General features: G+C 38.2%; 1 protein-coding gene across 1 annotated transcript in view; it reads right to left on the bottom strand.

The window, feature by feature from the left end:
- The window catches only part of PRMT3 (protein arginine methyltransferase 3), a 61,028-nt gene that overhangs the window by 22,003 nt on the left and 20,657 nt on the right, over positions 1 to 18,368 (bottom strand). Inside the window, exons 9-12 of the mRNA XM_032691512.1 lie at positions 18,046 to 18,145; positions 9,446 to 9,524; positions 4,309 to 4,496; positions 225 to 311 (exon numbers count right to left, since the gene is read on the bottom strand). Coding sequence (XP_032547403.1) covers positions 225 to 311; positions 4,309 to 4,496; positions 9,446 to 9,524; positions 18,046 to 18,145 — 454 coding nt within the window. The remainder of the gene's footprint in view (positions 1 to 224; positions 312 to 4,308; positions 4,497 to 9,445; positions 9,525 to 18,045; positions 18,146 to 18,368) is intronic.

Here is an 18,368-nt window from a genome sequence, read left to right on the forward strand (position 1 = left end):
AGCTCCTTACCCTTCCCTCTCCTCATCCACCTCTATTATCCTGTAACAAAATTACTGGAGTTTTATATCCATCTCTCTTTACAGAAAGGGCTTATTTGACACCTCTATACTGCAGAAATGAATGTTTCAAGGCAAGGACCGATGATAAATGAAGCATAATTAGTGCATTGTGTCTCAGTCCAGTGCAATACTGACCATATATGAAGAAACTAAAATTGTCTTACCGTGCACTTTGTGCTCATTGTAATGCTCAGGGTGAAATCTGAAGAGAATTCCAAGTCTGGAGAGGATGCAGTATTACAGTCGATATGCTGTCAAAAAGAATAATAAAATTCTGTCAGTAACAGTGATTAATGTCAATTAAGATCTCCCTTTGGAGTTTGGTTGTTCAGTCGCTCCCGCAATAGGACAACTTTTATAGGGCAATACTAATTCAGCTCTCCAAAAATGGGAGAGACTTAAAAACCATCTAATTCCATGTGACAAAATACCTCTAACTCCTTTTCCTCACATGCCCAAATAACCAGACACTGACTAGTAGTGGTATGAAACTAGACACAGTAGCTCATTCTGTTCAGGGAAGTTGCTCCTTGGTGACAGCTACCCATTGTTGAGTGTAAGTAGCTTCCACAGGCACTTTATCTGTTTTACCCCTTGTTCCTGCAGTCTCATAGTGAACCACAGTATGACACTGATATGGGTTAAAGCTGGCCTTTTTCAATTTCCCAGACTGGTTTTGTATTGATCATAGAATAACTCAGGTTGAAAGGGACCTTAGGAGATCACTAAGTCCACTGCCCTGCTCAAAACAGGGTTAAGCTACAGCAGGTTGCTCAGGACCATGTCCAAACAGCTTCTGAAAATCTCCAAGGATAGAGACTCAGCAACATCTCTGGGCATGCTGTACCACTGCTCAAATGTCCTCACAGTAAAAGTGTTTCCTAATCTTTAAAGGCAACTGCCTGGAGATCAATCTGTGCCCACTGCTTCTTGTCCTGCCCCTGAGCACTGCTGCAATGAGTCTGAGTCTGGCTCCACCTCCCGTATTCACCACCACCATCAGGAATTTACACACATTGGTAAGATCTCCCATGAGTCTTCACACAAAACAATCCCAGCTCTTTCCACCTCCCCCCATATCAGAGATGCTCCAGCCCCTTCACCACCTTTGCAGTCTTCGGACTCACTCCAGGACAGTCACCTCACTCTTGCATTGGGGAACCCGGGGTTGGACACAACACTACAGAATTCACCTCTCTGGGGTACAGCCAGCTTCCTGGGGTGCAAGAGAAGATGTATCTCTCTTGAGCTGCTGGTCCTAAGTCTTCTTCCTAACGCAGCCTAGGAGGCTGCTGGTTGTTGCCTTTGCCACAAAGGTGTGTTTTGCTGGCTCATGGTCCACTTGATGTTAACCCAAATTCCTCTCTGCAAAGCTGCTTTCCAGCCAGTAGGCCCCCAGCCTCTGCTGGGGTTATTCTTCCTTCCCCTCTGCAGGATTTTGCACTGCACAAATTGCAACTTTCATTTCGATAGTATAATTTTTTACTTTTATATCTATCCAAAATCAGAGCTTTCATAGAAGAATAAGCTTCAGTTTTCAGCTGTTCATAACAATTCCACCAGATCTTTTCTCTGTTCTTTAGTTTACATACTCAGTTAAAAATGCTTTATCCAAAAATATCATATACTGCTAAAGCTAAAAGCATATATGTAGGCAATCCAGGAGACTCCTGGAATGCATGGGGGATAACTTCCTGAGCCAAAAAACAGACAGCCCTATCAGAGGGAATGTGATACTGATGGTCACCAACGTAGGCAAACTAACTGGGAACATCAAGATTGGAGGCAGCCTGGGCTGCAGTGATCATGCACTGGTGGAATATGCAGTCCTAAGGGATATGGGTCAGGTAAGGGGTAAAGTTAAGCCCCAAACTTTAGGAAAGGGAGTGCTCAGAGCTGGCATGTATTTAAGGAAGTCTCCCATAGTGCACAAGAGCTGGTAATCCCCAAGAGCAAGAAACTGAGTTCACCCTCAGTAAGCTGAGCGGTGCAGGTGACACACCTGGAGGACAGGTGTGCCCAGAGGGGCCTGGACAAGCTACAAAATTGGGCCTCTCATGAGGTTTAACAAGACCAAGTGCAAAGTGCTGCACCTGAGGGTGGTGAGGCCCTGGCACAGGTTGCCCAGAGAAGCTGTGGCTGCCCCATCCCCGGAAGTGTCCAAGGCCAGGTTGAATGGGGCTCTGAGCAACCTGGGATAGTGGAAGGTGTCCCTGCCCATGGCAGGGAGGTTGGAACTGGATGAGCTTTAATCCAAAGCTTTCTATGATTCTTCACGCTGCCTCATCTTTCTTAGGGAATGTTTTGCTTCCAGAAAAGTTACTTTATGAACTATATAAAACAAGCAGCACCTGATCTGAACAAACACACCAAAGTATCTTCTGCAATAATCATAATGATAAATTGGAACATTTTTAAACTTACCCTACAAAATATAGTCCATTTGTTCTGTGGAATGGCTATTGATTCAAACAATTTACCTATAATGCCGCTGTTGCTCAACTCATCAATTTTACTACTTTGCATTGAAACTCCAGCAAATGAGCACATGCATTGATTTTGAGTTATTTTAAAAACCATGATGGCTAATGAGAACAAATGAGCATAAAGCCATTAAGCACAACAGTTATGCTACAGGCTGCATGATGATAAAATTTGCTAAGCCCATACCTCTGAGCTGGACAGTGACTTCTCATGAACAGCATATGTATTACAAAGAGACATGTGTGCACTATTATTAGTAAAGCATTTTGCTTCTGAAATGACCATGGCTTATAAACTGCATTGGACATATTTAACTTCAGTTACTGTTATCAACACTCTTCAGGTTGATATGTTGTTTTATTTGCTTGCCTAACAAACTGATCACTCACTCATTGCACCACCAAACCTGTCAAATGGCAAACAGTTACTACTTAGATTCTCGACCTCAGTACCTTTGTTTCATGCACGCTCATTCACTAAGGCTGGAAATTACCTTCCCTATAATGACAGGACTATAAAGTGTATTTCAACAACTGAGTTGATCACACTGATCTCTCCTTACACTCAAGGAACAAAGACACTTGTAAGCCTCAAATGACAACTTATTATAGATGTGCTTAGGAATTTTATTTCACTGACTCTGGAAGGAGTCTAGTCAACAAGCTCAGACAATATGTACAACACATCTGTAATGATTCCCTCATCTATGAACAAAAGAATCCTGAAGTAAAACTCGAAAAAAGAAACTAGAGGTGCACAAGATCACCAAAGTAGTGATTAAAGTTAAAGAAATCTCAGTCTCAGCACTTCCTTTATTTGAATACCCAGTTTAAAAAACGAAATACCTTTAAATCTTCTCTGTAATAAAAACATAGACAAGAAAAGCTTAAGTAACTTGCACGTGGATATACTTACAACTAAGCTGCACCTCCCCTGTTACAATACATTTAAACAGAAATTACCTCCTTACTAAACAGGTAATTCCCACTGAGGGCAGTAATATTACTGCTTTGAGTGCTTTACAGTAGAAAAGTAACTATATGAACAATAATTAGAATACCATTGTGGCAAAACGTTCTTGGTCTAGAACAGCCCTTCTCTCAATTGATCTGAGCTGTTCAAACTATTACTAATCACAAAGTTCACCACAAGTTCAAACTAGTCAGCGCTCTGGAACATGTAGATGTTCTCTTATATGAATCGCTACCAACTTTGCTGCTATTCCTCATCATAACACTGCCATTACAAGAGACAGGACAGAAAAGCAGGCATAAGTAATTCAGGAAGTACTGTAGGAAGTACTGCTTTTTCAGCCCTGGTTATTTATCTGGATGAAGCTTTGGGTGATAGTGAGTGATGGTCCAAAGGACCTGTAACACCAGTTATCTTAACACAGAAATAGATAAGAAGCCCCTTTGCTCAGTACACTGAGTGAAGAGGGAAGCAAAGTAAAAGAAGAGACTATATTACAGTTTACATTCCAGTTCCACAACTTGTAACCTACTAAAATGCAAGTTAATTTGGGGTTGGATAGAAAAAAACATCAGACAGAACAACTTAAATATGAGAAGACTACTAAAAGCTCAAAGTTGGTAAAAAAAAAGCAATTGATACAAATCTTCAAGTCTTAACAGCAAGAACCTTATTGCATTTGTATCATTTTGAAGATGCTGAAGTTTGTATGTGCCACCTGTATTTTTCCCCCCTCCCCCATAAACCAAGGAAACTTCTAATCTGACTACTATTCATTAAGTAGTATGGTACCTTAATGACACTGGCTGAAGATATCAGTGTATTTGGATCCAGCACCTCAACAACAGCTTCTGGAATTACAGCTTTCTTCATACAAGACATGTCGAAGCCATATACATCTTCCCAGAAAAGTAGCTTGTCCACATGTTTCTTCATATCCCCAACAGCTACCAGACTAATGGTGCAAATGTCAGGATAAACTGTAACAGAAAGAGAGTAGTGAAATTTTATTTTAGACACACATAAAGAGGACTTTTTTTTTCTTTTATAAGTGATTAACATCTTTAAAGAACAAACATAATAAATTTTTTTAGCTCTTGGACAAGACACTTTTTCTGCTACTTCACTTTGGAGAGTTCCATTAGTCCTCAGAGGAGACTAGACACAAAAATTTAATAATATTTCCTATTCATGACAAAACATCTTTGTAGTTGAAACCTTACTGCAAGGAAATGATTGGAAACTTGATGTCTGAAGAAAATAATTTGGAACATCCTATTCTGGCTTCTATACAGAGACTGATCTAAAATATATTTAATAACTGTAGGCAGACACTCAAAAGGAAAATTCAGGTGAGGGCTTTGCAATAACAAGAAACCTCTTTGAAAAGACCTTACTTCCAGAAAAGAGTAAATATTCTTACTCAAGAGTTTTATTCCTTTTTGTTATCAGCTCTAGCTGACACTTGCCTTACAGCCCAAAAAATTATTTCTGGGTATTGGAAAAGAATAATCACTTTTCTGTCTGCACCTCAAGTGTAGGAAGTGAACCAACAGACAGCAGAGAACCTCATCAACTCCCTCCCTCCCACTTTTAGGATAACAACTATCATTCTTACACTATCATTCTTCACATTTGTGCCTTCCTTTCTCCCAAGAATATCTTCAGAGCAGGTAACTATTTACAGCTTTTCCAAACAGTAGTGGAAGACTGACATTTGCCTTTTCAACAGCTGCCAAAAAAGTCAGTCAACGTCTTGGCAATCTCAAATGATTGGAAAACCCACAAAGAAGAGCTGCTATGAACATGGCTGTCTACAGTGCTATCAAATAATAAAAGAAACTCAATTTATATTTAGCAAGGCTTCTTTTCACAAAGACATTCCCATGGTTTTTTTCTTAAGAGTATTAAAGCCTCTGAAGCCACATACATTGAATTCTTGATCTGGTTTCAGAGCAAAACGCCTGCTAATAAACACCTTATTTTATTTTTTTTATTAATACATGAATGTGGCAGTGTTAATAACACTGAAGCTAAGTTTCTCTTTTCCTCCCCAAAATCTGGTGAACTGTAAAATTAATTTTGTCTTCTCTTCTGTTTAAAATTATAGCTTAGCAAAATGGATATGGAGACGTCATTGGTATGGCATGGTAAGTCAGAAAAGCAGTACCTCCTGCCCTGTAAAATGCTGAAGATAGAAATAACAAATTGAAATAAGACCTTTCATATAGCCAGAGTAGTTGTAGCCTAAACAAAATAAATCTTATAAATATTAATGATAGAGAATAGTTTTTTTTAAAGAAGCTTTTTTTTTGTTACATAAAGACATGAAAGTAAGCACACTGTCATCTTTCTCACTTTCTGACTGTTTAAAACAGAATGAATAAATATCAGTAAGCTTCAGTTGGAATCCTATTGGTAGGCTATTATCACCCCTACTTTGCAACTGAGGAACCCTGAGGAGGTTTCTCCAGGAACAGCCTACAATTAACTCAGCAGTAAAAAAGGCAGTTTGATGAGAATCCAAACAGGAAGGCATTCCAACTGCCTTGTCTGAAACAAATCCCTTGGTTCCAGCACACCTGACAGCTGTCACACCAGCACAAAACATCAACATCTGGTGGTAGGAGTATTTGCAGGGAGATTCTGGAGCCATCAATAAGGGATGTCTAGTTCTCAAAGCTTTCATGCTGCTGTTCACTGGTGTAACAACTGCATCACATCACACTTGGCTTTACCTCACAGCATTTCAAACCTTCAAGAACCACCACTGATGCTCCAAAAATTAAAAGACAGTGTGACACAGACAACAAAAGCAAATGACAACAGCCTTTGAGGGACTATTTTTCAGGGAAATAGTAGGATGCAATGGTATGGTGAGAAGAGAGATGAAAAGACTGGCAATCCCTATTTACAGAAGACACATGCTAGAAACAGTGCAACAAAAATGAAAACTACAGTAACAACTGATCAAATACTTTATGATCTTCCTTTCTCAGACTAGCCCTAATTTCTGGGACATTCTGTAAACAGAAAAGAAGTTTATCAACCTCTATCAAGCATGAAATATTTGAACTGGATCATAATCAGTTTATATTAAATCTCTTTGTTCACACAGCAAATCCTTAAATCAGCAGTGGAGCTCATAATCGATTGTACAAAGTGCACAAGAACAAGGACAAATGTAAACACTAAATGCTCCAATCTAATCTGCATTTTTTACTTTAGTCTATTAATAGCAACAAAAGTAGACAATGTCTGTTCAGACTTCACAAAAAGAAACCTGTGTTCCACCAACAGAGCTCAGGTAAAGACTGCAGTGATACATTAACTTCTGAATTTACAACCCCACTCACATCCAGAAGCATATGCTATACTGAGGTTTGACTGGAAATGTAAGCAGTGTTATCTAAAATCAGCCTAAATCATCAAAATACTGTAGAGTTTTGTAAATGTTTAAAAGCATCTGCATAAAATTGCATTTGCCATTTCACCACTATCCTCAATTCCCTTGGAAATCCTCTGCTCCTTCTGCAGCCCTGTAACACTTCCCTGTGCAATCCTGACAGACTTGCCATTTTTTTTTCCCTCATTCAGCCTTTAATTTAATAATTATTCCTCCTTGCAGGTGAAATGAGCAAAATGCTGATTGGACAGAAGCACACACTCCTCAGAGCTCTCCCAGATTCATCGCTTTGACCATCTGTGTCCTTCTCGACTCGGTGCCCACAACTCATCCGTCACCAGGAACAGCTCACGTGGTGAGCAGGATATGATGGGAAATCCTTTATCCCTCAGCAATGCCTCAGAAACTTCAGGACGCTGAAGGGTAAGGCAGCAACGCTCCAGATACACGGAAATAACTGTGTGAATACCACCATCGTTTTGATGTGAACAGGTAAACAATATTATGTTTTGAATGACACCTTCCTTGCCCATGTCACCCCTCACCAATGTGAGCTGAAATCAAGCATGTGAAAAATCCTATACTCCAACAACAGCTCTAAAGAACAAACAGATGGGTCCTGGGCAGCAAAAATTTTGTTCCCAAATAAAGCTATTAAATACTGTACACATTACCCTAGACAGTTTGGCATAATCCACTTCAGCATGCCAGTAGGCTAAATTGAAGTAATGACGATATGACTGACTGAACACAAATCTAGAAATTTGGCCTCTACTCTCAGCTCAATCACTGAGAGATCTGGCCAAGTCACAGCTGCTTCTGTTGCTTTTTTCAGCTTTCAAACCTCTGTAAATAACGATCTTGGGCTAATAGCACCAAGTGGCTTAAAACAAAATTAAGCAGATTTAGAAGTTCTTCTGGTGAGACTTCACCTCAGAGTGAGCTCTTAGTTTTGGTTCATCTGAATTTGCATGTGCCCACAGTTCTGCTGCTATTCATCTCCACTGCAGGAGAGTCTGTGTTGCTAAGCTGATTGTTGAGCAGCTTTCTCACAAATCCTGGACACAGCCGTTGACCTGCTAGACCTGCTGGCAGCAGAGCAATAATTGCAAGCACCTTAATGAAACAGTGTTAACGAAAATTAAAATCTGGCCTTACCAATCAGCGCCTGTACAACACTGTGTGCTTTGTGAAGAGTCAAAGAAGGGCCCAAGACCATTCTCAGACCACAAAGGATAACAAAGGAATCTTTGGGAGTCACAAACCAATAGCAAACTTACCATCAATACAGTTTAAACACAGGTAAAAAAATTCTGGCCCTTTTCAGAAGGCTTTGGAAGTAGTAGCTAAATACAAAATGATTCCTTATGATTTTAGGGAATGTCCTTGAATTTAATTCTGTCACAATGTAAAATTATCAGCATGTATCTATACAGACCACTCAATGTGTTCCTGATCTGGCTGGACTATTCTACATTACTGAAAACAAAAAAAGCTCTTACTCTGTCATGTTGTTCAAGTGGCTACTAAATATTCTAACGCATCTCTTGTCTGTATATTCAGCTTTGTGACCAAATGTTGAACAGCTGCACAAACTCCCTTTTTTCGGCTCCACTCTATAGTGTACAAAAGCTCACTGCAATCAAAGGGAAGCAAGCCCTGCAGCAAGCCCTGTGACACAGTCATTAATCCAATCATTAAGTCAGTGTAGTGAAACTATGTGCATGGTTAGCACAAAGGGGGAAAAAACCCCCAGACTGATGACTACGATTGAAAAGGTCAATATGAAATACAATACTGACAAAGGAATTAAGCACAAGGAATAAAGCACGTGCAGAACTCGTGCAGAAAACTGCAGCACACGAGGAATTAATATTTACTGACACTTAAAGAGTGCTTCAGATGACACTGTCTAAGTTACTTAAATGGGTAAAAGAACACTACTTCAAAATAAACCCTTTTGTCACAGCCTTACCCTCCAACTATAAAGAAAAAGAGCACATTACCACCAGGATAAACACGCTGAACTGAAACAGTCTAATTCCACTAGTTATTTCATGTGGTCTCTTGTGTTTGAAACTGTGTCCTCCTCCACAACGTTCCTCTCCAGAGAAACACCCTATTGATTTTTTCTCTAATCCATAGTAGCTTACTCAAACAGTATCACATCCTACAGGATGGTACTTATTTTCCTCCGGTCACAGTTATGCAGAAACTGGGATTTCGGGAGTGGAAAACAAATGCCCACACGTGTGGGAAGAATTTGGGAGGAAAAAATTAGACTGTACTTAAGAACAAATAAGCCTGTCTATTCTTAAAAACACCATTAACTTGAGACCTTGATACCCCATCTATTGTTCTTCTATTACCCATACAGTAAATTAATGCCTTGAAGCTCATATTAATGAAAACATTTTTCATTGAGACTGGCAACTTTCTCATCCATGCATAGCTTACTCTAAGACTCTGAGTTCATTTAGCTTCTCCCCAGAGCTAAATTTATTAAAAGAACTGAGCACCAACCTGAGCCTCCCTCTGTCAGGTACTTGTCCTTTGCATAGATGACAGAATCCAGCATTGACTCAAAGAGAAGGAAATAACCCTGTTTATAGAAGAAGGGAAAGAATTTAGAAATCATTATACTTCCTATGCAGCCTTTTTAATGATTCTACAGATAGATTTTATCAACACATTTTAAGAACTTTATATGCCCATTTGCCTCAAGAAGAGCCAGCACCTGGTGAGTTTCTCAACAGCAGCGTTGTCACTTCAATCTTCAGTTATATAAAGTATCATACCTGTAGTTTGGGATTAATTAGAGATGTAGCACACACTAAATTAATAAACTATAGACAATACATATCCAATCTACACCAATATTTACCGGAGAAGAGTCCTACAACATCAAAAGAAATCAAATTCAACTCCAACCAAGTGAAAAGCTGCATGTATTGATTTTTTAGTAATAACTGGGAGGTTCAAAAAAAAAAAAATCCCTTTTAGTAACACTAAAACTTATTGTCAGACAAACACCAAATGCATCTTTGCTACTTCATATTTGCAACCTTGTGGTGCCCTCCTGTATCACCCTGGGCAATGCTCACTAAGGCAGGTGGAAATAAATCGTGTACCAAAGACATTGGTTCCCTGGGTGTTCGACATCATTTAGCAGCATCTGGACTTACAAAAATTTCCAGGATAAAAATGGTTAGAACTAGATTTGCACAGGGTTTTTTTGTGTTGGGATTAATTTTCTGGCAGGTTAATCATACTGCTACTGGTGTTTAGAATAACTCATTGTAAGCTTGAGTGAGTCATTTTCTGAAACAGAAAAACGTTCCTTAAACATTTGAGACATTAAAAAATCCACATGGCAGTATTAAGTAAAATTAGCATTTTATAGAAAATATCCAGTTTCTCAACTACTTTTAAATAAACTGCAGACTTATGAGATATACAGCCCTTTGTTTCCCAACAGATTTACTGATTTTATACCCTTCCTGTCTTCCAAGTTTGACTATGATCCTTATTCTTAACTCAGTACTGTAAACATATTTCACCTACATCATTACAACATCAAATCAATTAAGACAAATACCAACACAGGTTTTGAATTTTCACTTAACATCCTAATTCTCATTTTGCTTAAAACACAGATTAGCCATATGGCTTGATCAGGAAAGAACAAAATGGACAACTGAAGTCCAGATTTTAGACCTGCAGTCCTACAAGCCTAATCAGCAGTAACCTAACAAAGGAAAGCTAAGAAATTGCACCAGGGAATTTTGGATTGGATATTAGGGAAAATTTCTCCACTGAAAGGATTGTTAAGCACTGGAACAGGCTGCCCAGGGCAGTGGTGGAGTCACCATCCCTGGAGGTATTTAAAAGACAAGTAGATGTGGCACTTGGGGACATGGTTAGTGATGGGCTTGGCAGCGCCAAGTTAATGGCTGGAGACTCAATGATCTCAGAGATCTTTTCCAACCTAAACAATTCTAAGATATTTTCCTTCATTTTTCCTACCCTCTCATATTTGTGCAGTTATTTTTTTGAATTTATTTTTTATTTTTGAAGTCATCATCACACACTACTGAAGACAGACAGCACTTCATGAAACTGCACTGCTAAGACCACCAAATTTACTTCAAGTTTGTGCCACCTTGGATGTTAATTTTGCCTAAGACTCTTAGAACAAAAAATGCTGCAAGTTTAGAATTGCACATAAACGTCACTACCTGCAGCCTTCAGGATCAAAAACAAAACTAGAAAACCCAGAAACTTGACATATTTGTATTCAACAAGAATATAGTGTGAAAATAATGGCCGTGTCCTCTTCTCAAACCATTTCTTGTGGTAACAGGGCAGAGCTCCACTGGAAGTTTTTCTTCCAAATGTTCTTCCACTGTACTGCCCAACTTCTGTAAGTCCTTAGAATAAGTCTCAGAACGAAGACTATTGCATTGTGAGTAAGAGGATTGTTAGTAAGCTTTGCTGAACAGCTGAAAAGGTCAGGAGCTTACCCTGCACCAGGCAGAGATTATTTGATACCTACAGCAAGCCAAAAGCACAGAATTGGAACCACAGTTTTTATAGTATTACTCTTACAGTTTTAAAAATAGAATATGTTTAGATAGGAAGAATTATTTCTGGATGCCTTTAACTGAAAATTAGTTGTTTTCACTGTATTTTAAGTGTAACCTCTAGGACATACATTAAGACTAGTTAACAGCAAGAGTCAGTCACATTTTTATGGATCAGCTCTTCACTTCCTCCTTTCTGCCCATCACCTATGTCTGCCAAGCAAGAGCAAGAAGCACAGTTGGAAGACACCACTCCTCATGAGAAACACAGAGAAATTCTCATCATCCTTTCCCTGACCTTTCCACCCTGGCACTGTTGGTTCTCCCCCAACTCCCAGTTCTATCGTCCCCTGAACTCATTACAGCCTTCCTGCAAGTTACATAAACCATCAACGGTAGTGAATCAAGTCATTTATTACTTATCCCAAAGCACTGTGCTCAGTGTGCTGTGCTCCTCCATAGTGTAATCTGGAATGTAATTTCACAGGCTGCTGCCCCACCTGTAGGGGTGCTCCTGGAAAACGAATTATACCTGATGTCCTTTCCCTGTGATGCTGTGGGGGCACTACTGCTGCCACCCCAATAATGCTCAGGGGTTTGCTTTTTCTTAAGCATGTATTAATATTCTAAAAATTAATTACTGCAAAGAGATCTCCAGGATACAAATCTGAGAGCTGCAAATTATTAGTATGATTTTGATAGTGGCTAAACTAAGGCACATAAAAGGTGACACTTTCTCTGTTAAGACAAGCTGAATACACAGAACATCTTAAATGTTATGCTGTCATAATGTGCATTTTCTACTAAAAAGCTGGCCATTTCCTTCTCAAAGTGAACATAAAGTTTCTTATTTTTTATAATTTGCAAAGCTGAAATGAAATGTTCTCCAGATAACAACAAATCCCCATATAAACAGATCTGGACAGGAACAGAAACACACAGCACCGTGGAGTAACCCCTGCCCTACCGCATGTCTGCCCAAGACACCCATCAAAAATGCTTGAGCCCACTAGCATATCTGAATCCAGAGGAATGTATTGCTACATTTCTTATATATCCTTTGTATCTGTATTGTGTGTTCATAACAGAATTATAAAAGGCTCACAAAGCTTTGATGCCTTAATATCCTGCATTGTTAACATTTTTCTCTATGATTCAACTACACCACAGCATTCTTGTATTTATTTTCAATTTAATTCAAAGCTCCATAAAAATATTTTGCCAATGGATCAAAACATAAGTATGGCAAGTTTTTGTAACTTTAGTGCTTCAGTATTCATCATGATAATCTTTGTGGAGAAAAAGAAATTAAGCTCTTTAAAAGTATCAAATAGTGCCATCCCCATGTTTACAACAGCAAGAATTAGCAGAATTTTTGGTACAGTAGAACAAAACATGGACATGTAAAGACAGAATTGCAAAGAAATATTTAGCTACTTGAAATAAGGGTTGTGTTTCCCCTCTGCCTTCTATCAAAGATGCATTTTATTATTTTCTGTAACATTACTGAACCTGGTCTGGTTCTCCAGATTCAGTAAGGTTTAATACTAAAAATTTAATGAGATGAAAGGCCAAAACACTGGCCCAGAGAGTGGATTTTATATTTTTTAATCCCTAGTGGTAGAAAAAAGTGCATTATTTTCTTAAGCTGAAGTTTCTAACTACAAGATTCCCACTGGCCTACAGAGTAAAACACGTTACAACATGGAACACAGATTGGACAAGAAATTATGATTTCAGACAGAAAATGTAATCCAACATTAACAGATACACAAAACTGATGTGGTCCACTCAACGATGTGAAAAAGTACTTTTTACTTGACAAAATCTCCCCAAAAGCTGTGGTGCATTTAAATGACAAGCAGCCGCTACACAAACTCTTCTGCGTGCTCTGCTGCAGCACTATTTCCCACATGCTAAGTCAGCCTTCATGCTGATCTCCCATGTATGATTTAATTAAAAAAAAAAAAATCAAATTCATTATTGACAGAGCGAGCTCACAAATTTCAGAACCACAGCTTGACTTTGCCACTATGCACACCCTGTTGTGCCCTTAAACAAATAGGAGTGAGAACACCAAATGGGAAGATGTGAAGAGTAGAAAAGTGTATCCATTACTGGTGTTGGCAAAAAAAAAGAAAAAAAAAATCAAGCAAGGAAATTAAATTTCTTTACAAAAACCATTTTGCTATAAAGAAAATAAAGCATTCAGCTACTTAGTATGCTCTTCACACCAGAGTATTAAGAACACAAAAAAAGAAAAGCTCAATTCTCACATATAGTTATAAATTATAACTGTTACATAAATAGAGCACTTGTATTAATGCACCTCCAAATATTAAAACAATAGAAAATATTAAGATTACAGAATGACTAGTAACTGTTAAAAAAGTGCCATCACTGTGTATCTCATAGAAATAGGGGAAAGAAGGAAGGAGAGAAAAGATGGTTTCCAGTGTTTCAGACATGCTCACTTCCTAGCCCTTTCCCCTAGATCCTGATATCCTCAACCCATCATATCATTTCAAAATTATCTGAAAAAAAATACAAAAAGAAGAAAAGAAAAATAAGGAAAAAATATTAGCTATCTGACCAGAGATATGATTAAAAGACAAGAGTACTGGATTGTATCCTCAGTTTATTTTAATCTGACAGTCCACATCTTTCTCAGTTTTTCCTTGTACAAAACTCTGCTGCATATTCAGTACCATAAAGCAGTGCATAAAAAAAACAATTTATGAGAACACGCTGTACACTAACATCGTATTTGAGACAACCATCTCAGGCAATTGTCTCTCACAATAAAACCTCTTTACAAACAAGAAATGCAGATATTTTTCAGGTGAATAACTCTTGCAACCTTTAGCTCTGTAGTATTAGCTAGAGAAAGGAAGCAAAAGCATACTGACAGCAAAAAAAAAATCTGCACACAGATGCAGTTGTGTAGGAACATTCTAGAAAAGCATTACATACATTTTGTTTCTTTCTGCACTCGTCCTTTCAATAAGCAGCCTGTGAAGTTCACGATTTCCCTACCAAAATACATGAGCAATAACACAGTCACCTTTTTTTATATCTTTATAGCAAATATTTTCCTGCCCAGGTAATTCATGTAAGTTTACAGTTTGAACAACAAGTAAGAGATTTTTTTTGTAGGTGATCTATGGTATAAGCAGACAAGCAACAAAATGTTAAAGACTGGTAGCTGTAGTCACTAACAATAAAATTCGTAGTTTCACAAATTAAGGCTTTTAAAGGTTTCACACTGAGCCAGGCAGGATGGTGAATCAGAAGCTTGAAGTCCTGATACAGAGTATCGAAGAATTTTGGTCAGGGAAACTTCTACAAAAACAAGGCCAGCAGGGAGATCTTACCTAAAATTCACCCATTCTTACATTCAAATAACCTTTCTCTACGAGTTGAAGGCCTTTCTCCTCACAGACCCAGTTTGGTTGTGGAACATGCTGTGACTTGGCCACTCTTTCTTAAGGCAACGTGGCTTATTGGGTGAAGTGGTCCTCCAGTCCACCTGCTCTCCCCCTGTGCTTCTGGTCCACAGCACACAAGAATCCCTTGTGTCAGGTTGCACACTGGACCAAGGTTTTGCTGAAAACAATATACAGTTGTCTTTGGAATGGAAAAGTCTAAATGGATGATCCAGAGGTCTTCAGAAGTCCGACAGGCCCTCAATGTTCAGCAATTTGCCTTTTTGGACACCAAGAGAACAGCTCACAGCTCATCACACCTCCCACTGTGCTTTTCTGTGCTTTACACACCGGTTTTAGTTGAACACAAATCACAGAGATGTCCTGCTCATGGTCTGATTTTAACATTGTCAAACACATGTACTTCGGATGTCACAAACTGCATTTAGTACATTAAAACCAGGATCACTTCTAATTTCTTTCACAGCCTTAAATAAAACCACTAAAGAGACAGTTGCTCATCACTCAGCCTCTAAACTTGGCACATGACAAAACCATATCCAGGTGAATTTAAAATGGGAAAATATTTCTTGGAAGATGGCAAGTATACATTTGAAATATAAATTTCTACATATACACACATGAACTCACACCTCCCTGTCCATTGTATAATATTTAAGATGCTTCTCTCACTTTTCCATAGTTTAAGGGAATAAATTTAAAAATGAAAGAGAAGAATAGCAAGCATTTGTGAGTGACCTATGGGTCACTTCCGCAATTAAGAGAATAATCATCAGAAACTATTACACTGGAGATGCTCATAATGCAATGCTGCATCTTTTACAAGACACTGTTCTATGTGACATCTTTCTCAGAAAGTCTAATCTAAAAACCATCCTGAGAGAATGTAGTATTTTTCTTCTCTGTCACCTCACTTTTTTTTTTTTTCTGATTTCACATTTTCTGATGCTCAAGACACAGCTCTAAAAAAGAGTGTACTGTTCTGCACCAAGCAAAACAAAGCTATGGCTCCACAAGAGGGTTTGATGTTTACTAATCTAAAAACAGTTTGTTTCCTAAACAGAACAGCAACTTTTCATATTTCTGTTACAAAGAAAAACAACTGTTCCCATGAGAATTTCCCTGCCAGTCCATACAGACTCTCTCTACGTAAAGAGCCGAAAACTGACACATACTGAACTCCTTTTTCCTCTCATGCTTCAACATTTCCCACATCTTCAAGCACTTATATTCACATATCAACAACAGATTTCACAAGGGGGAAGGAAATGAAAAAGCAAATTCACACAAGGAAGCCAGACAAAGAGAAATCTTCATCTGCATCTCAGCAACATAATGTTCCTTTCTGAACAGTGTTGGAACAGTGTGTACACTGTCCAGCTATCAATCTTACTTCCACAGCATTGTCCTCTTTATCTCTGTATTGCAGCAACCTATAAAAATCCTAACATTCCTAAATATTTAGAATGCCTGATTTAGTGAAATGCACATGGCTATGTAATTATGACATTAAAAGATAAATCAGCACACAAATGAAAAACATGGAACATTCAATACTTCATTTCCTACAAGAGATGGTTTTTTAAATCCTTTACTTCACCTTAGAGACACTGATTTACAACATGACTTCAGTTCAACTGCTCCAGTTCCTTTTAAAACCAAATCTTGGGCTCTAGAATGAGAGATGTGATTTTTGGAACATTAATCTTTGTGCACACATTAGGCAACTGATTAAAGGTTTCTCTGAAAGAACTGTAATTACATTTCTAGTGAAGGCACTATACTGTCAGAAATCACCAACCATAATGTGTTATTTTTAAACCACTAGTTTAAGTCAGTGGCTTAAACCTTCCCTGAAACTAGTGACCTCAACAATAAACTAAGCTCATGTTTCAAATATACATTACAGCAGTGGAGGAAAAACTGCATATTTCCAGCTCACTGAAATAAGAAAAAAAAGGAAAAAAAAAATCACAGAAAAGGTAAAACAATTTATTTTCACCTTTTCCTGGAAACATACAGATAGATACATATGGATCCATAGTGAATACTTGATCTCTCTCCCAAAGGCCCTTGTATATAGTAGAATGGCCACAGTTTGTAAAAAAACAAAACTCACCAAAGAAACAAGCAACTTTGAATGTAAGTTTTTGTTATCGATCTTAAATTTGAACTAGAAAAGAATCTTTAAGTCCCAACAGCTGGAATTAGCATGAAGAAAACCTGTATTTTGAAGTGCTTTTTGAAGGTCCACAATATGAGGAGACTGAACAGCAGAAGTTCACAAAAACCCAGTTACAAGAGATGTTTTTGATAGGGAACAGGCATTCAGTCACTATGAAGTTAGCCTGGCACTGGGTCTCGTAACACAGATTTCATGGTTAGGATTAATGGCAGGTAGCAAGCACAAGGTGTGTAACAACTACCAGCCAGTCCATGAAAGAAAGGGAACAGGCCAACAGCTGAAATCCAATGAATTCCAGGAGATGGTTCATTTAGACACTGCCTTTCCTGCTGTCCACCATATTTATTTTGTACTTTTAAAATCAGTAACTTTATTGTTACGCTAAAAAAAATGGCAGTGAATAGTAACACTGTTTTCAAGCTCTGCCTGTATTTGCAGATTTCCAGAGTAAGCACCTCACCTCCTTATTGCCTTTACCTCACAGTCAGGACAGTCCTCAGCTGAATTTGCAGACTAAAGGTATTTTACTCATCAGAATGACCCAACTAGATGACTAATACAATATTTCTCCATTACTTTCACCTGAGCAGTGATTGAGGAATGGAATGCTTTAGAGATATGCAAACCAACTACATAACAGAAACTTACTGCTGCACCCAAAGCAGCTCAACTGTACTTAAGAGAACCTGGACTTTAAAGAGCTTGAACAAGAGCGATCAGGAATTGTATCCAAATACCACATAATTAGGACTGCCATCCCATCTCTCACATTGTCAAAGACACTGCTGGAAGCATGATAGATGTTTCGGTTAAAAAAAATAACATCACTTAAAGAATAACTTTTCAAATTAAATAAAACATTTTTCTTGAAAATAACTACACCTTGAAAAGAATATTCATGCACCTTACCATCCATTCAGATATAATTACATCCACTTTTTCCAAAGGCAGATCTACTTCTTCGATTCTTCCTTTGACTAATGTAATAATACTTTCAAGTTTATTTAATCTGCAAGTCAAAACATAAACAAATTAGCTTCTATTTCTGATTCATGCTGTCAAGAGAGATATACTGACATCTATATTTCACATTCCCCTCTCCCACCTCGAGCTTCTTCTTCTAACTAATCTAGAAAGCAGTAGAACATAATATTTCTCAGTTTTATTTCAGAGGGAATATTTCCAAGCAGCTAAAAATGGCAGCAGATTAAGTGCCATTAAGGCACTTAAGG

This window comes from Chiroxiphia lanceolata, chromosome 6 (assembly GCF_009829145.1).
Source record: "Chiroxiphia lanceolata isolate bChiLan1 chromosome 6, bChiLan1.pri, whole genome shotgun sequence".
Lineage (NCBI taxonomy): Eukaryota > Metazoa > Chordata > Aves > Passeriformes > Pipridae > Chiroxiphia > Chiroxiphia lanceolata.